Source organism: Sorex fumeus, unplaced genomic scaffold (genome assembly GCF_029834395.1).
Source record: "Sorex fumeus unplaced genomic scaffold, SorFum_2.1 ptg000045l, whole genome shotgun sequence".
NCBI classification, from domain to species: domain Eukaryota; kingdom Metazoa; phylum Chordata; class Mammalia; order Eulipotyphla; family Soricidae; genus Sorex; species Sorex fumeus.
The window spans coordinates 5,576,560-5,597,043 of NW_026606102.1; the positions used below are offsets into that span (position 1 = coordinate 5,576,560).

General features: G+C 41.8%; 1 protein-coding gene across 2 annotated transcripts in view; it reads right to left on the reverse strand.

The window, feature by feature from the left end:
- PATJ (PATJ crumbs cell polarity complex component) overlaps positions 1-20,484 on the reverse strand; it is a 391,552-nt gene that overhangs the window by 344,659 nt on the left and 26,409 nt on the right. For both annotated transcript variants that reach the window (XM_056122284.1, XM_056122283.1), the window contains exons 6-8: positions 13,778-13,970; positions 11,074-11,202; positions 1,623-1,841 (exon numbers count right to left, since the gene is read on the reverse strand). In XM_056122284.1, coding sequence (XP_055978259.1) covers positions 1,623-1,841; positions 11,074-11,202; positions 13,778-13,970 — 541 coding nt within the window. The remainder of the gene's footprint in view (positions 1-1,622; positions 1,842-11,073; positions 11,203-13,777; positions 13,971-20,484) is intronic.

Consider the following 20,484-nt stretch of genomic DNA (forward strand, 5'->3'; position numbering starts at 1 on the left):
AGAGAAGGCACCACATTTGGTCCCCTGAACACACTGCAGGTATGATCCCTGAGCACTGCAAAAGGTGATCCAAAAAACAAAATAATCTGAGCATGGAGCCCAGTCAAAACCACCCATACTTCTAACCTAACTCTGTTCTTGGTGGGGGCCGGGGGGTGCGAAGAAAAAGAACTCTGGACTAACACAGGGTTTTGTTCAAGCTACTAAGTTGTTACATAATGATAGAAAGTGAATATCATCACATAAAAATAAAAACTCTCAAAATAAGTGTGTATCTGGAAGAATTACACGTAAAGAAAATTATGGAAACAAAAGTAAGTCCAAGTCCAATGATTATGAATAATCATTTGGGTAAACCACACAGAATTAAAACTTATTTTTCTTACTTGTATTCTAATTTAGGATATTTTTGTAAAAGAGAAAGGTGTCTAGATATGTAGCACCCTGCTTTCAATTCAGAACACTAACATTAGAAAGCACATGGTTGAATGTCTTCAGCTCTCATCATGCTGTCGCCATGGCCTCTCACTACAAAATAGAAGGTTCCAGAGTCCTGGAGTAAAGGATAGGAAAGAGAAAATGGTTGTGCAACAGTTTTAGAGGAGAAAAAAAAAATGATTCTGATATTTCAGAAGAAAACGTCCACTCAGTCTAGGACCGTTATCACCCTGACCTCACCCGATCTCTCGTCTGATCTCGAAAGCTACGCAGGGTTGGACTTGGTTAGTACTTGTATGGGAGAAAACATCCACTCATAGGGAGCTGAGTAGAGAAAAGCAAACAAGTTCTAGAAGACATGGAACAGCCCTACAGATTCAGATGAAGAGGAACAGTAGGGTTCTACCTAACCACAATAACTCTTCTTTTCTTTCCTCTTCCTTCTGACCCCTCCTTTGGAAAACTATTTACTTTCATCTCTTGAATCCAGAGCCCATGAGAAAGTTGAAAAGCATATGAAATAAACCAGAGGGGAAAGGATTCAAAGAATAGCACTTTAAAGTTACTCCATCTCTATCCTTTAGTGAATTCCTTGTATTTCGTCTACTCATTTACTAACATCTTAATCTTGACAGAGAGAAGTCCTATCCTGCATAACTCCAGAGAATTCCAACAAATTGGAAAATAGTGGATGTTTGACAATGATAGCTGAGGATAATTATGATTGTTATCAATTATAGCTGTGGCCTCTATTCCATTTGGCCACTTTGTTCTAAATCACTGGCAAGTCTCTCAAACATGGACAATATTTGCTGTTTCCTCTCTCCCACCTGGGCTTCTCCTCACCAGCTGATGAATCAGAAATGGTCAGTAGTAGCCTTCTCCAGGTTAGAGATGAGTAGCTGAGACACAGGGATATTGACTGACCCACGGTTCAGCATCAATCCAAAAGAAAGAAAAAACGGGTCTCATTGTTCCAAAAGGAAACTCTTCGTGTCCCTCGTGGGACGCAGTGACCGACGCCACAAACCTTTTAAGTGACTCAGTTCACCAAGTTCAACCCAAGTTGTTCCACAGAAGACCTATTCTCACTTTGTCAGAGCAAGAGTCCGGGGTATTTCTAACTGTGTATGGTACCACACCCGGGCTTTGATTTAAGATAAAAGGATGGTTCGAATACTCACAAAACTTGAGCTTCTGTGGGTTGCAGTCGGCTGAGCAACAGGTAAGGATGTTGGGGTTGGAGGAGTTACAGAAATTTCACCCATGGGGTTTCTGGCCACGAGCATCCTGACTGAATTCCCACAGTTCCTCAGCACTTGGGCAACTTGCTCACTGGTCATTCCCTGCACATTTGTGGAACCGATCTTCAAGATGTGGTCTCCTGTTTGGAGCCGGCCATCCTTTAATTCAAGAAAACAAACAAAATCATATGGATAAACAAAGCATCTAAATTCACAAGGTAATAAACAATTCAGACTCAGACTCGTAGTTCTGGAAAAGTGGCAATGAAAAGGCCATCTAAAAGTGGGGAACAGGGGCTGGAGTGATAGCACAGCGGGTAGGGCGTTTGCCTTGCACTCAGCCGACCCGGGTTCGATTCCCAGCATCCCATATGGTCCCCCGAGCACCGCCAGGACTAATTCCTGAGTGCACGAGCCAGGAGTAACCCCTGTGCATCGTCAGTTATGACTCTCAAAAGCAAAAAAAATAGTAATAATAAAATTAAAAAATAAAATAAAAGTGGGGAACAGGGCTGGAGAGGCAGCACAGGGACTGAGGCCCCACACACACAGACAACCCTGGCTCAATCCCTACCACCACATATGGTCTTGGAGCACTGAGCCAGCAGCGGCTCCTGAGCACTGATACCTGGATGTCTCCTCACCAGTTGCTATGGCCCTTCAAAAAAAAAAAAAACCCAATCAATAACAAAACAAAAATAAGGAACAAAAAACAGCTGATTATATAAGGTACAGCATGCTATCCATGGGTCCACAAGAGGCCAAGCAAAAAATAAATAAGAGTGGATGAAAGGGAATGAATGAAGGAATGAGTGGGATGAGCACTGCGGTGTGTATACTGGAGGAGACAGAGCAGAGAAGTGACATTATCTGACTGTTTCATGCAGTATCACACCGGCCTCTGCAGTGAAAACAGACTACAGGACACTGAACACTTCCAGGTATGGCCCAAAAACTTAAAAAAACAAAAACAAAAACACAGCAAAACAAGAGTATCTTTCTTTTTCTTTTTTTTTTTTTTTTTTGCTTTTTGGGTCACACTTGGCATTGCACAGGGGTTACTCCTGGCTCTGCACTCAGGAGTTACTCCTGGCAGTGCTCAGGAGACCATATGGGATGCTGGGAATCGAACCCGGGTCGGCTGCGTGCAGGGCAAACACCCTACCCGCTGTGTTATCTCTTCAGCCCCAAAACAAGAATATCTTGCCAAAGGGTTTATCCTGTACATTCTATTCTCATTTGTGAAATTATTTAATTTTTTTTCTTGAGTCACCATGAGATACACAGTTACAAAGCTGTTCATGATCTGGTTTCAGTCATATAATGTTCCAACAGTCATCCCTCCACCAGTGCACATTTGCCACCACCCCACGACCCCAGTTTTACTCCCACCACCCCCACCTCTACTTCCAGTCCCAGCCTGCTTCTATGACAGGCATTTTTCTTCCTCTCTCCTCTCTCTCCTCTCTCCTCTCTCTCTCTCTCTCTCTCTCTCTCTCTCTCTCTCTCTCTCTCTCTCTCTCCATTCTCTCTCTCTCCCCCCCTTTCTGGCATTATGGTTTGCAATACAGATACTGAGAGGTTATCATGTTTGAATCCATGTTGGAAATGATCACTCTGGATAAGAACTGCATGCTGAAGGTAGGTAAAGAAACAAACATGATAACCTCTCATTTGTGAAATTTTTGAAACAGCACACCCAGCTACATTTTTCACTAAGTTTGTATCAGCAGATTTCTGAATTCTGTGCAGTTTGAACGTACTTTTCACATATCATCTCACTCAGAGAATTACTATTTTAAAATGAGAAAAACTGATTCCAAAAAGCTGCCTGGTTTGACCAAAACTACAAACCTATTAAGAGACTTAATCCACAAAGGTAAAGCCAAGTTGTCCCACTAAAGACCTGTTCTCACTTAGTCTACTGGGAGATAGATAATGTAACTATCTCCAGAGTAACCTTAGTAGATGGTAACTCTACTCCTTTCCTGTTCTCAGGTTTAAAAGACTGAAAACGAAAGCTGGAGAGACTCAATGTCTGGCTGCATGCAGGAGGTCTGGGTATGATCCCTAGAACCACATGGTCCCCCAAGCATCGCCAGCAGTGACTCTTGAGCACTGAACCAGGAGTAACCCATGAGCATCAGCAAGTGTGGCCCTGGAAGGCCCCAGGCACCATTGGGGTGACCCGGGTATCCCTGGAACCAGAGACCCAGAAGCACCATATACTTGGGCCTCACACAGAGCCTCCAGGCCTTGGTGGCTCAGATCCCTGGCAGTGGCCCCAGAGACTCCTGAGTACCAGCTGGTACAGAGTCAGTGAGGAAATGATTATGGAAAAAGAAATAAAACACTGCTGGATTTCCATTTTAAAGCAAGAAAAAGCTAATGTTATATTTTTATCAGTGCTACAAACTTGAAATAAGCAACGGCTTAAGAGGAAATTGGGGACAAGTGTGGAGCTCAAGCCTCACATGTGAGTGAGTTTAATGTGTGTGTGTGTGTGAGTGTGTGCGCACATGTGTGTACGTGTGCACATGTACACGTGTACAAATGTGTGTGTTTGAGGAAAGAGAGAAAGAGCAACTCAGTAGTCATAATAAAAAGAAGGTCTGTGCAACAATCCTTCCTTGAACAGAATTAAGCCCTGAACATATGCCCTAAAAATAAAGACGCCATTTTTTTCATACTTGGCTTGGCCAAGACGGGCATTTCACCCTAAGTTCATATTTTGTCACTTATGAGGCACCACATTTTTCCAATTTTATCTCAACTCAATTTAAAATGATGTGGATAATTTGCATCTGTCACTGAAAGTTAAACATTTTCTTCCTCCAGAAAAACAGGTGTTCTGTAGAATTCATAAGAGCAAAAACAGTCATCAGCCAGGTTGACAGGAAAGTCACCCAAGTGACAGTTACCTTGCTGAAGTCCAGTGACCCCAAACACCTCATTTTACTGATATTTTCTATTCAATATTCTCTCTCCACACCCTGCCTCCTGAGGAAGGGAGCTGGAGACACGGAGTCCTTTTTGTTCTTTAACAGAAATCATAAATCAACAATAGCCAATAAATAGTTATGCCAGAATTCAAAGACACCATGCACTAATCGAATACTTAAATACTGAAGTTTAATCAGCCAAAGGGGGAAAATGATGCACATGGAAAAGGCAGAGTGGAAGCCTGCAAAATTAAAACAGGTGCTGTAACGAGTGCCTCATTATTACAGTGAAACACTAACAAGCATCATTATTTTTGTTGTTTTGGGCGCAATATCCAGTGGTTCTCAGGGCTTACTACTGGCTCTTCACTCTCAAGAACCAGTCCTGGCGGGGTTCAAGGCAACAAGCGTAGGGAGTGCCGGGGATCAAACCCATGTCAGCCCTGTGCAATGCAAACACGCTGCCTGCTTGTACTATCTTTCTGGCCCCACAACTATCCTGTTTATAATTTTTTAATTTTTAAAAAAATTAGGGGTAGCTTGGAGTTACACTTTGTGGGGTTCAATTTTGTACTCTGGGATGATACTCAAGGATCACCCCTGGAGGTACTCAGGGGACCATATGTGGTACCAGAAACAGAAACAGGGTGTCAGACACATGCAAGGCAAATGCCTTATCCTCTGTACTGTTTGGCCCCAGAATTAGAAAACAAAACGAAAACCAAATCCCAGGGCCAAAGAGATTATTCAAAAGCCTGGAGGACTTGATTTGCATGCAGAAGACCAAGGTTTGGTCCCCAAAATCCTAGAGCACCCCACCACCACCAGGCATGACCCAAAAATTAAAAACAAAAATTTTAAAGAAAAAAATATTTTAACAAGTTATCAGCTAAATGTATAAAATATAGTCTTTTTCATAGGTATTCTATGAAATCTATATATATGTATATATAGACATATACATATATACACATATATAAGATTTCATATATATATCTATATATAATCTAATCTATATATATATTACTTTGCATGCTAAATTCTCTGATAGCTGTTGTCAATGCATATTTAAATTAAAAATATTTGAAACTCTATCACTGTATCACTGTATCACTGTCATCCGATTGATCACTGAATTATTTGAATGAGCACCAGTAATGTCTCTATTCCTCCCAGCACTGAGATTTTAGCAGTCTCTTCTTACTCATCTTTCCCAATGATTAGAGGCTCTGTCAGGGTCAGGGGAATGAGACCTGTTGTCGTTACTGTATTTGGCCTATCAAATTACGCTACAAGGAGCTTGCCAGGCTCTGCCTGTATGGGCAGGATACTCTCGGGAGTTTGCAGGGCTCTACAAGAGGCATATATTTATATATTTATTTCTATGTATTTGTTGCCTATTGTCTGAACCCCATCCAATATGGTATAGTAGTTGTGGAAAATGGGTAAGATGTGTCTTACAACGCGGCTGCAAGGTCCAGAAAGCGGCCTGGAGCATGGCAGTGCTTGGGTAGTGAAGGTCAGCTGCCGGGGCTGGGTCCCTTGGGGTGGGGAGGGCTCTCACCCGCCCCACATCCTGCCGTGGAGTCTGGTGGCATGGTTCTGGGAGCCTCATTTTATATTCCCATCTGGGAGGAGCATCCTGAGTTCTGGAGGGTGGCCAATGAGGAAATTATCTGGTATAGGCAGGGTATGGCTTATAGGTGTGATCCCTGAGTCACTGGAGACTGGGGGAAGCAGGCAGAGAATCTCTGTTCTGAGGTCCCGTTGAGTCCAGAGTCCAAGATCATGAAGTTCCACATTATCTGGGTTCTGTGGGACTGAATTCATTCACGAGGCTCTGCCTGAGCATCCAGAAAGCAGCCTGGAGCATGGTGGTGGTTGGGTAGTGGCTCTTACCCACCCCACAGCCTGGCACGGAAAATCTTGAATTTCTAATCAAATCTGGCTTGCTCTATGCAAGGCAAGAGTTCTATCTGTTGTACTATCTCTCCAGATCCTCAGGTGTATTTCTTTGAATACCAAAAAAATGGTGCGGAAAATTTTGAAAATCTAAAGAAATTCAATATGCGGGACTAGAGAGACAGTACAATGGGTGAGGTGCACAGAGCCAGGACTAAGACCTGAACAACACCATGGATGCCTCCATCCCAAAATAAAACAACCAACAATAACAAAAGAGAAATTCAGATTATGAACTACAAAAGAAATGAAGCTATCAAATGTATTTATGTGAGGGAGGGGGTTAGGTCACTCCTGGCTGTGTTCAGGACTAATTCCTGGCTCTGTGCTCAGGAATCACTACTGGCAGGGCTCAGGGTACCCTATGGGGTGCTGGGTATCAAACCTAGTTTGCTCTATGCAAGGCAAGAGTTCTATTTGTTGTACTGTCTCTCCAGATCCTTAGGTGTATTTCTTTGAATGCTAAAAAAATGGCATCAACTATTTCCATAATCAAGAAAAAAATGACCACTGCTTTGATTCCAGGCTAGTTCTATCATCAGTCTTTAATCAAAAGCGAACATGATATTGACAGAAAAAGAGCGACTTTATCAAATAAACACTATTTTCTTTGAGGAATTGAAAGAAAATACTATGGAGGCCAGAGAGACAGCTTAATGGGCTGAGTATACGCTTTGCATGAGGAAAGCCTGATTTGATCCCCAGCACCACACATGGTCCCATGAGTACAGAGCCAGAGAAGACTCCTAAGAACAGAGCTGGAAATGGCCATTGGGCACCTCCAGATGTGCGGAGAAAGACAGAGTATAACAGACTAGGGAACTTAGGGTACCACATACAGGGTCACCTCTTGAGTTACGGCACAATACTGAAGTAAAGGCACACACAGGGTCGGGCCTGAGGAAGGAACCAGTAGGGTACCATGAGAAGGGTGATGGTTTCTCTGCCATTCCCTGCTTCTGCCCTATTTCCAGCCTCCTTACTCCCTCCAGGGAAAACTCCATAGGTCTGTCGCTCCCAGAACCTGGCCCTTCCCTAGAGCCGTAGCCTTTCCTGGACAGGTGGACATCAGAGAAAGGAACAGATTTTGATTGAATCTGGATAACTGAATCTCAGGAATGAGACCGAGATTTCAGAGTCAAACAGAAGTATATTACCAATTGGCATTTCCTAACTGCACAGCCCCAGGCCATTTCTTAATGGTTTACATGTTCATAATCTGAAATAAAATTTACAGCTGGTAGAAGGATTACCCACTAATAATATGTAGCTGTAGATAACTATGTTTGGTATGAGCATTTGCTTCTCTAAAATGACTAACAGGTAGCCCCTCTCCGCGTCTTGATGACCTGAAATTGTGACATTCCCTTCCCGTAAAAGAGTAAAAAATCAGACCCAGGCTTTTCCCAACAGAGCCGCAAAGGGATTTATCTGAAACTACGCACTGTATTCTCTTTGTGAAAATTCTTAATGCACATTAGGATATTAAAAGCTCAGAAAACTCTTACAGTAAAGGAACCTATTTGATTTCTTTTAACTTGGTGTTTTCTAAATTTATTTGATTACTCCTTTTGTTTTTTACAATAACTACTCCACTTTGCATCTTGAAAAATGCTACTCCAGCAAATAAGTTTATTGAAATTGCTAAGGGGTAGGGAAGGTTTCAGAAAAAGATATCAAAATACTGCACATTCCTTTAGAAACATTTTTTTAAAATTAAAATCTGTAAAAAAATATGCTTTTGTGTCATAGCTATGGGTTTTTAGATTTTTTTTTTTTTTTTTTTTTTTTGGTGAGACAGTACCCTGTGGTACTTGGGCTCTATTCCTAGCTCTGTGCTCAAAAGTGACCCCCGGCAGAGCTGGGGGATCCATATGCAATGGGGTTGGTCATATGCAAGGCAGGAGCCTTAACCTCTGGACTATCTCCTGGAGCCCTGTCCACTAACTTGACTGCTGTGACACATATTCTAATGGTTAAAATGTGACACATAATCTAATGGTTAAACTATCACTGTGGGGCTGGAGTGATAGGGCAGTACAAAGGGCTTTTGTCATGCATGCAGCTGACCCAGGTTCAATCCCTGGCATCCCATATGATCCCCGGAGCACCACCAGGAGAAATTCCTGAGTACAGAGCCAAGAGAAATCCCTGAGCATCAACGGACATGACCCAAAAAGCAAAACAAACAAATAAGTAAATCATTTAAAAAATAAATAAAAAATAAACTGTCACCTTGGTAGGCTATGGTGCCAGTGACTTCTGTCTAATAGTCTAGATTTTATTAAGGTATTTTGTAGATGGGATCAATACTTACTCCAGCAGGCTTTAAATCTTTATTTCCTCTGACAGTGTGAATGCTCTCTACCCAATCATTGAAAGACACTAAGGGCAAAAACCAGTTACTTGGAGAAGCAATTCCACTGTATCACTGTACAGACTATAGCAGAAATCCTGCCAATATGCCCTATACGCTTCTAAAAACAGCCAGGAACATTAGCTGCTATCTGAGTTTTCTGCCCACTTGTTCTGCCGTACCAATTCTAGAATGGCCAGTAAACATATTTCAAACTGGATTCAATTACATATATTATACATGCATAAGCTATTATTTGTCAATTATTCTTCAAAATTTACCCAGGATCTCAAAGAGCTTTACTTTATGTAGTTCTCTTAATCTCTACTGAATTAGAAATTAGCCGAAAATTTTTAAAATATTTGTAATATATTAATACTTGCAATATATTCATGTGCACAAATATTTTTATACATTTGCTTATATTTATTTTTAAAGGGTTATATTTTCTAAAACAAAAAATAGCGAGAAGAGTGGTATTTAAAATATTTCTGCAAATCTTTAATGTTTGTCTAAAAAGAAGACAGTTGGATTTTCAAATCTACTTCAACATTCAATATGTTGTGAAATGTTGTTTTGGTTGAGTATATAAAGAAAATCTGGCCTCAATCAGATATATAGTTGGAAAATGGAAGAGTATTTTAACAGCCCTTTCAGCCCATTTTTATTTATTAACAAATCAAATCTTGACAAGTGGTGGTTCCTTCAAGATCAGCTGTAATGCAAATTAAAACTATATTAATAAACTTGCAAATAGTAGTTCATAAATATTTCAACCCTGAAATCTTGAAAGGGTCTTTAAATTATATGTCATTTTAAGCATTAGTCTTCAGAAAATCCTGAAAGCCAGGATCCAATGCTTAATATGACATATACAGCACTGAAATAAGACTTAATCTTAATCACTGTGTCTTCCAATGTTAACATATAAGTGCTTGAAAGATACAATGAGAGGAAATAAAAATATTCAAAATGTAAACACTAATTAATGAATCTTTTCAATTAAAAAATATTGACCTCAGAATTGGAGCAACAGTATAGCAGGTAGGGTCTCTGCTTTGCATGTTGTTGACCTAGGTTTGATCCCCAGCACCCTATATGGTCCCCCAACTTGTCAGAAGTGATCCTTGAGCAAAGAGTCAGGAGTAATCTCTGAGCACTACTGGATATGACCCCCAAAACAAACAACAACAACAAACATGTATTTATATATTTGTTTTAATATATAATATAATATGTATTTATATTTACTTTGGACAAAATGGCAGGCTACCGAATGTAACCTGCCCACACGGCAGAGTTTGGCAAACTCCCCGTGGTGTACCCAATATGCCAAATACCAGTAAAAATGATGGGTCTCATTCTCCTAATCCTGGAAGAGCCTTTTCTATGGCACTTTTTAAGAAATCTCAGGGCTAGGACAAAGGAGATGTTACTGGGGCCTGCTCGAGGCAATCGACGAACAACAGGATTTTCGTGATTCGTATTTATATATTGTATAAACATCTGATGGAATTAACAAAATGGTCACTCACAAGCAGCCTCTCCCTTCCCCACAAGGATGTTGATTTAAGAACTCTTAAAAATCAAAATCAAAATCAACTCTTAAAAATCAAGCAAAGTGAAGGTATTTTGTCAAACCTTTTGGAGGGACAAAACATTTTCAGCTCTCTTTAAATTCTAGTTAAGATATATAAGCACACAAGGCTCAACCTTTAACAACATGTTAGTGATCACTTATAGAAAGGCTTAATGCAACAGTGAAAAGCAGTGCTCAGTGAAATGCAACAATCTTCACACTCTTTCCTGTAAGGAAACTTTTTGGTAACATTTTCAGCGGTTTTTCATAACAAACAATACAAAATAAATTATTTCAGTTCACTTTGGGGCAGGTGTTGGGGCTCGGCATGGAAACATCCGAAATATGGTGATGGGAAAGTGTAAAGGGGGGGGGGGGGGTAGGATTTGTGTTTGAATATTAAATGTAATCAATATTGTGGACTACTTTATAAAAAAAATTTAATTCTATTATGGAATGATATATATCCTACAACTCACGGTATGAAATTACATTTCAAGGCATATCATTTCAATTGTATGAAACCAAAATGAAAATGAAAGTCACACTTACTCGGTCTGCTAGTCCTCCAGGGACGATAGTCCTCACGACCACACCAGTTGACTTTCCCCCAACTATTCCAAAACCTAACCCGGAACCATCATTAACGAGCTCAACATCTTCAACATGGCCCCAACAAACCTATAAATTTGCAACAAGAGCCAACGGTTAGTAGAACACAGACATCCTTTGCACCATATTGGTATTGCTAAAACCAAGGAGAACAAAGGGAACAGTCACACTATTCATTGAGATACTTTCTGACGGTGAAGAGAACTATAAAGATGATTGTGTGATCCCTATCCTCAAGAATATTATAAAGCAATCAGGAGAAAAATGACACCGAAATAATGAAATACCAGAAAGAATTATGATAGAATATAAACCTGAAGCTTCCTGAGGACAAATCCATGCCCAACCGCTAGCTCTGTGCTCAGGACAAGGTGGCAACCAATGAAAAAGAGACACACAGAACATTATAAAGCCGAGGAGGGGAAACAGAGACAAAAAGTGAAGCCCAATGAAGAATTATGGAAAGCTCCAAGGACAAAGTGACATTTTAGTTGCACTACAAAGAATAAAGACAATGGCGTGAGGGCTGGAGAGAATGCAGGAGTTAAGATGCTTGTCTTGCAGGGCCAGAGAAATAGTACAGCAGATAAGGCATTTGCCTTGCATGTGGCCAACCGGGTTTGATGCTTGGTATGCCTTATGGTCCCCTGGGTCTCCGGGAGTGATTCCTGAGCACAGAGCCAGTAGTAACTCTAAGCAATTCCTGGGATGGCCCAAATTTCCCCTCCCCTCCCCTCCAAAACAAAACAAAACAAAACAAAAAAACCCGCATGCCTTGTAAGTGGTCGACTCTCCTGAGCCCCATCAGAAATGGCCCCTGAGCCAGGAGTAAGCCCTGAGCATAGCCAGGTGTAACCCCAAAACAAAACAAAACAAAACAAAAGAGAATCATGTGAAAAGATGTTATGAGAGCAAAGCAGAGGAAGACAACAAAATGGGTTCAAGAAATGGTCACTATAACAGGATGAGTGGGGATAGCTGAAGGTTTTAGAAAAGGAATATAACAGGAGAGCAGTGATTTAGTGATTCAGGAAGATTAATTCAGCAGAATATGAAGGATGAGAGGTCTGGGAAGACACTATAGCAGGTAGGGCACTCGCTTTGCATGCTGCCGGCCTGGGGTTCATTCCAGGCACCACATATGGTGCCCTGAGCCCTGAGTACAGAACCAGGAGTAAGCTCTGAGCACCACTGTGTGTGGCCCCAAAACCAAACCCCTCCCACCCACCCCCCCAAAAAAAAGAATGTGAGGGATTTAAATGGTGAGGACAGAAAATATGGAGACTAATTTAGGAGACTCTTAGCAAAGGAAATGATCAGCTTCATAAACAACAATGTCAGTCACAGCATCAAACATGTGTTTCTTCTCTAATTGGCTGTCTTCCATCAAAAATGTGCAGTTAATTCACACAATCCAGCGGAAGCACTAAATTCCTTTCTCAAGATCATTAGGGCAAACTTAGCTGTCCTCTTAATACACTGGTGAGCCACAATGCAATACACAAGTATCCTATGTTAAACATCAGGACATCTTGGAAGTTCATGTCTGCAGCAATATCTAGTTATCAACTTTGCTGAACTGAGCCTGAATGAGCCACAGTGGGTGATGCTCACAGCACATGCTCTGTACCAGCACTGAGTTTTGCTCCTTACTGGCCTTCCCATTAACCCACGCGGCAACTCTGTGCAGCCAATGGTGTTATTAGCCACAGGTAAAAGGGGAAGAAACTAAGGTTTAGAAAGGTCAAAGAATGTGCCCAGTGATAGGGACAGAGCTAGGAAACCCATGACCTGGTCTTGAACCCACCTGCACCTGACTCCAGAGCCTGTGGCCTACCCCAGGGCTGTGCCACTTCGCACTGTGAGCACTGTGTATTATGTAAATTGTGCTGTATAAGTCTTACTGCTTGCAATAGGGAAAATGTCTGTACATTAATTTGTGCTGTGACCTTGTACTGTTCTCGGTCAATTTTTTTTCCTTTTGTCTCAATGAATAAAAATTTAATAAATCAGGTAGCACTTAGTGTGATAAGAAAATAAGATTTATTAGCTTGCATTCTGAAGATGTGGGCCAAAGCCCATCAAATGTTACATAACAAATTTTACTGATTACCAAAAAGAGGTATGTATTTTTTAAAATTATTTGGGAAACATCTCTCTATTTTAAAAGCCGGCAGTTTTGCAGTATCAATAATTCATCTATAAACACCTAATATGATTTTTAAAATGACATTTTAGAAATAAATAACCAAATCTTGCTTAAAATATTCAACAGTAAATGAAATATTCAACAGTAAATCTCTAATAAAAACTCTCACCTTAATTAATGAACTAGCTATATAAGGAACTCCAGATACTTCCCATCACCAAATAAATTACATCTATTGCTTCACTTTGTCCCTCTATTTTAAATAACAATCCTAAATAAGGAGACCCAGAAGACACTGAAAAGACCAAAGAGAAGGGGATGTGGAGGGGAACAATCCTTCTATAAAATAATTTGTTCAATCTTTTAATGCTACATTTGGAGATATGATCATCTTTCTGGTACTGGGAGAGGTAAAATGATAGCCTCTAAATGTCCTTCCACTTCTGAAAAATCAATGACAAGATACAAAAGTATTTCCCCAAATCTGCAACTCACTGTTTCAGGCAGATGCACGTCAGGGAGGCTGGTGGAAGCGTTCGTCACGTGGGTGCCTTCTCGGGCTACAACCAGGCGCAAAGACCCAGTGGTTTGTTGCAACAAGGCAATCGCCTGCTGATGGGAAACGCGCTGATCCAGGGGCGTGTGGTTAATAGCCAGGATCTGGTCATTTTCCTTTAACCTTTGATCCCTGCATCAAATAAGGAAAAAAGAAATGGTTTCAAGAGATGTCACTGTCTGGCTTTTGTGTTTATTTTTGGTTTCTGGGTCACATCTGGAGGTGCCCAGGGTTTACTCCTGTCTTTGCACTCAGGGGTCACTCCTGGTGGTGCTCAGGACACCACATTGGGTGCCAAGGATTGAACCCTGAGTTGGCCGCATGCAAGGCAAGAGCTCTCCGCTGCGCTCTCTCTAGCCCCGCAACTCTATGATTTTCAAAAACCTATTATTCAAGTTAAGCTGCTTATTCCTTTAGATACTAGATCACTTAGTATCTATTTTGGAAATTTTGTAATAGAGCTCTTCAAAGTGCTTCTAAAGTGCTGATTAGCTAATCAACAAAACGGTAGTGCGGCCCTCAACACATACTTTCTAGGTCATTTGGCTAGAAAGGTAAGCAGACACGATGTACAGGACTCCATTAGCAAGGGTTTGCAAGTCTGACACCATACCCACTACTGTAGGAGACTGGGGCTCCTGAACCCCTTGCACTGACGTCAGCCTACACCACACTGGGGCAACTACAGACTCACACCCATCCCCCACCTCTGCTTGAGCCCATTCACCCTGTCCTCTTGTGCTTTGTTTCTATAACTTTTCTCAACACAGACCAAATCCTTCTTCTCTAAAACTCTCCTTCTTTAAACTCCAGAGAACAGGGGATGAAGAGATAGTACAACAGGTAAGGCTTTGCCATGCCCAATTCTTAGGCATCATAGATGGTCCCCTGAGCACGACGAAGAGTGATCCCTGAGCAAAGAGCCAGGGGTAAGCCTGAGCACAGTCAGGTATGACCCAAATCACACCCCACGCCCCAAAAATAATAAATTAAAACCTAGTGATTAAAACCCAGAGATTGCTTCTAACTCTATCTCTGCCTCAATTGTCAGTCTCCCAACTGCTATTCAAGGGATTATTTTTATTTTTTTTTTATTTTTTTTTAATGAATCACCTTGAGATACAGTTACAGACTTATAAACTTTCGTGCTTACATTTCAGTCATTCAATGATCAAGTACCCATCTCTCCACCAGTGCCCATTCTCCACCAATGATCCCAGCATCCCTCCCACCACCACCACCCCATGCTACCACCTCTGTGGCAGGGGGATTCCCTTTTATTCTCTTTCTCAAAAGGAATTGTTGGAGTACACGGAGCTTAGGTTTATCAGATTGTACCCATCACAGTGCTCCCGAGTCACTCCCATTACTTTGTCTGTCTATGACCTCTTCTATGCTCTCTTCCCCGACCAATTTGTAAGGTCTCATCCTTCTTAGACACTGAAGCTGTACTGTAAGTTAATATTGCCTTTCTCCTCTCCTTATGTCTTTGAGCAGTTTACTTTAATGCAATGTCCTTTTGTATAGATACAGGAAGACAATTAATTAATATGCTCCGTAACTTAGGAATTGATTGGCTTTGAATGTTATTCACTCCTGGGCATCTGCCTTCTCAACTTAAGCCTCAGTTGCCCTCACTTCCTAGCACCCCAAGGGCAGGGTCCCGACATGGGACTGGATGGAACCAGGGCAAGCCGGTAAGTTATGTGCTACCCTGGCATCGCGATGGGCCAGGCCAAGGTGCCACGATTCTTAACTATAAGTTAAGAGTTTGATCATAGGCAAATGATGTCATGATCCAAAAGTAACGACAAGACTAGGGCCCTGCTGCTAGGAATAGGAAAGATATCTGGCCTGAGCACTGCAGTCTGAGATCGAGATGGCCCTAGGAGAGCAATTCTATAAGCTCAAAGTATTTCTTACTGTGTCCATACGAAATGATTAATATTATGTATGCTTATATGTTGGTTGGACAAGGAGAGGAGACACGTCCTAGAAGCAGTTTCCTGTGTGTCCTGACTAGCTTGGATGAGACTGCTTTTTTGGAGATGTAGATTCCAAGCTCTAGCAGACTGGTCTTTGTTGTGCTAATCTAAGTGCTTGTAGCTTGTGAAAAGGTGAGGCCAGGATTACTGGCCTGCGGATGTAAGGAAACAATGTATGTTTGCTGCCTCAATGTTCTTTCTGTAACTCCTTTTGATGACATCATTATATTGCGCCCTTTAGGGGTACTATGATCTATATAAGGGAGATTTCAGGGCTCTCTGGGGGGACACGTGCATCAGAGAGCCTGGGAAGATGGGGCTGAGGACAGAAGCGGAGAGAACAAAGGCGCACGTGCTCGAGGATTCCTGAGGCCTCCATGACATACATCTCTTCCATGTAATAAACTGCTGCTAAGACCAACCAGCTTGGCCTCGTTTCCTTCCTTCGCCTGACCATCGCCATCGACCTCCCTGGAGTGGGGAAACGGCCAGACCGCCGGCCTTTTTATTTTTTGTGTGTTTACACAGGAATTTTTTTTTTTAATTAGCAAAATTTCTTTTTCTATTATTTTTGTTTGTTTATTCTTTTGTTTTTGGGTCACACCTGGCAATGCTCAGGAGTTATTCCTGGCTCTGCATCCAGGAATTACTCATGGTGGTATTCAAATGACCATATGGGATGCCAGGGATCAAGCCTGGGTGAGCCACATGCAAGGCAAACCCCCTACCCACTGTACTAACACTCCAGCCCCTAAAATCTCTTAAAAAAAAAAAACTCAACGGTTGCTAATATTTACTGAGTGCTTATTAAAAACAGGTACTAATGTTTGACAGGCATTAACTCATTTAATCCTCATAATCTTTAAATTGTTTTTTAAAATCTTAGCTAAAATTTGCATTTAAGATATAAAATCTTACCCTGGACAATCTTAGCATCTTATCTAAGTAGTCTAATTCCACAGTACATTCTTTGACTTCTGAAGTTAAAGTGCATCTAACGTTATCCCGGGTTTCCCCGTGGGCAGGCTTGACAGTATTTGTCTCTGGAGCTCCACTTCTCTTTCTTCTCAGCCCTCTCTATCTCTCTGGCAACCACCCATCCCCTCAGTTCCTAATCCACGGTCAAGCTCCTGAAAGAGATCCTTATCTAATACCTAAAACTGAACTTGCAAATTCTTCAGTGTTTACTTTTTCTAAACTATCTTTGCGCTGGTATTTCCCAACTCAAAAAAAAGCATGCTAATCTAGATCCTCCTTGCCTAAAAAGAAAGGCCTCATTGGAAAGAAGACAAACTCTTGTCATGACTATTCCATTGATGAGCACTTACCCCCTTCAAAACACAAGGGTCTCCCTTCGAGGGAGTTATTTCAGAACAGAGAACTTTAATTCATAACTTTGTAGTTAGAAAAACTCCTGCATTGTCCCCATTTTCCCTCATTCACAGTAGATTAGCAAAACTTAGAGGCAGAGCAGGAAACCAGCAATGTCTGATGACCAATGTTGAGCAAAAATATGGTCGGTATGCAAAGATCTGACCCCAAAGTACACTTCCAACTTTCACGACACAACCCCTTTTCAGTTCTGCTCTCCTCTGTCCTTCTCAAATATGTGGAATTTCTGCTCTTGTATAAATGGTTTCCTCCATCTTTAATGCCTTTCTACTCTGCTTAGCCAAAATCTCTCCCCCCAACAATTAGCATCATTATCAGGCTATCAAAACCCCTCATTTATCAACGACTGAATATTCATGGATGCTAAGTATGCTGCTGACCAGAAATGATTAGACCCTTCCCTATTAAACTCTGTTTTCTGGGCTAGAGAGATAGTACCGGGGTAAGGTGCCTGGTTTGCACATGGCTGACCAGGGTTTGATCCCAGCACTGCAAATGGTCCCTTGACACTGCCAGAAGTGATCCCAGAGCACAGTGCCAGGAAGAAGCCCTGAGCACTGCCAGATATGGCCTAGCCACCATCCCTACTCCCCACCCCCCACCCATGACAAATAAACAAACTTTGTTTTCTAAGGAGAGGGAATGATACAATTTTAGATTCTCTTTTGGAGCTAACAAGTTGACCATTTCAATTGTTGGTACTGAAATTGTGAGTGGCTCTGAAAATAGATTAGGGGGTATTAAAATACCAATTCAACTTCCTTCATTAGCATTTGAAAAACATTCATATTGAGATGAGAAAAAGGGGCCAGAGAACTGCTACATGCTAAGCATGCAGGAGGCCTGGAGTCAATCCCCAGCACAACACACTTCCTCCCCAGCACAGCTGGGAGTACCCCCTAATCACTGCACACACAGAAAAAGAGTAAGATATAAAATGATGCACATTCAATTCATTCAATTTTTTTTTCTTTTTGGGTCACACCCGGCACTAGACAGGGGTTACTCCTGGCTTTGCACTTAGGAATTACTCCTGGCGGTGCTCAGGGGACCATATGGGATGCTGGGATTTGAACTCGGGTCGGCCGCGTGCAAGGCAAACGCCCTACCCGCTGTGCTATGGCTCCAGCCCCACATTTTATGACCTTATAACAAGAAAACATTCTAAGATATTTCTAGTAGTCTCAGGTTATCAGTGCTCTTATACTTTAAAATTTTTATTAAGCTATATCTATAATTTTAACATTTTTATAATTTTGAAAAATGGGGTGGGGGTTGGGTGCATCTGTGGGTGCTCAGGGACTCAACCTGTCTCTGTGTTGTTCAGGGGACACCCTGGTGATGTGGTGTAGGAGAACAAACACTGGGCTGAGAATTGGGTTGTGAGTTTACACTTTCCTGTTAAGGTGGGGACATGGCTGTCCAGCAGGACATCAGAGATGATGGTGGATTTCTCTGACTTTGGGAGCCGACAGGTCTTGGGCAAGCACCTAACATAACCCATTCTCTGTGAAAGCTCCTTTTAAGAAGCAAGAACTGATTGTGAAGACCAGCAAACATGATCTAATCAACAGTCTTCAACCTTTGTCCACCTACAGACCAGATCGCTGAGGCCAAATATCCCAGAGGCTTGTCCCGCCTCAGTTCAGCCTCATCCCGCTCAAGGTCACAGAGCAACTAAGCAAAAGCCACACTCAAGGACACAGACGGACTCCATCCTGCACAGGGTCACTGACCCCAGGACACTTTCCCTGAGCCTGCTGCCCTATGTCACCTCCAGCTCCTCTCAAATGTCCCCTCAAGCACCACAACCGCGGGAGTCACCATTCTCCTTAACCTTGGACAAGCACACAGTATACACACACACACACACACACACACATACACTCACACATACACACTCTATATGCACTCACTTCGGACACAATCTCACTCTGTACACACGTTCCATGTACACTCATACTCTGTACACACTCTTACATACTCACATTCTTTATACAGTCAGACTCAGTACACGCATTTCATATACACTCATTCTTTATACACACTCACACTTTGTACACATTTGTATTCCATACACACTCACACCCTACACACATTCGAACCCTCTCACATTCCATACACACTCATTCTACACACACACACACACACATTCAAATTCCATACACATCATGCTCTGTACACACTCACATTCCATATATACTCAATATTCTTTACACACACATTTCATGTACACTAATATTCCATACACACTCACACTCTGTGCACATTTTTTACATACTAATGCCACACGCATATTCGAACCCACTCATTTTCCACACACCCTCATTCTACACACATACACTCAAATTTCATATACATCACACTCTGTATATACTCATATTTCATTCACATTAGTCCACACACACAGTCCACACAAACATTCTATACACATTCGTATTTCATACACATCACTCTACATACTCACATTTCATACACTCCGTATGCACTCACACTCTGGACACAGTCACATTTCACACACTCACACTCTGTTCACATACTCCGTACAGAAGCACACTCCGCACACATATTCAGCACACACACACACACATATCAAACTCCTCTTTGGGGGAGCACTATCCCCAATCTATAATTACACACTTAGTCCTACAAGGAACTGAGATGAGGGTTGACCACAGAAAAAATGCACAGTACTAAAAATACATTAAATCTTAATATGAACTGAACTGCATTCTTTAGAATAGCAATGCCTGAGATATATGAATTTCATCTCAATAATTTTTTCAATTTAAAAGAAAAGTTGGGGGAATCAAAGTTAAGCAGGCTGTCTGTAAAGGACTTCATCGTTCTTTCATAGCAAGCAAATGCTGAGCAGGTCTCAGTCCCACTTTACTGTGGCTGGCCTAGTTTTTCCAGATAGTCCTTTTCAGCTGGGAAAATAATTCTGGGGGCTGGTAGCACCAGGTTTGCACACTGGAGACCTGGGTTTAATCTCCAGCATTGTCGGGCTCCCCAAAACACCTCTGACACCCGAGCTCAGTGACACGTCAGACCTTTATGCACTGACATGCATGCCCCCATAATTAACAATAACAATAAAAAAGATTTTTTTTTAATTTTGTTTTTGGGCGACACCAGCAGTGCTCAGGGCTTACTCAGGGATCACTCCTGGCAGAGCACAAGGGGCCATATGGGATACCAGGGATCAAACCCAGTTCAGCTGCATACAAGGTCTGTGCCCTACCCGCCATACTATGGCTTTCCCATCC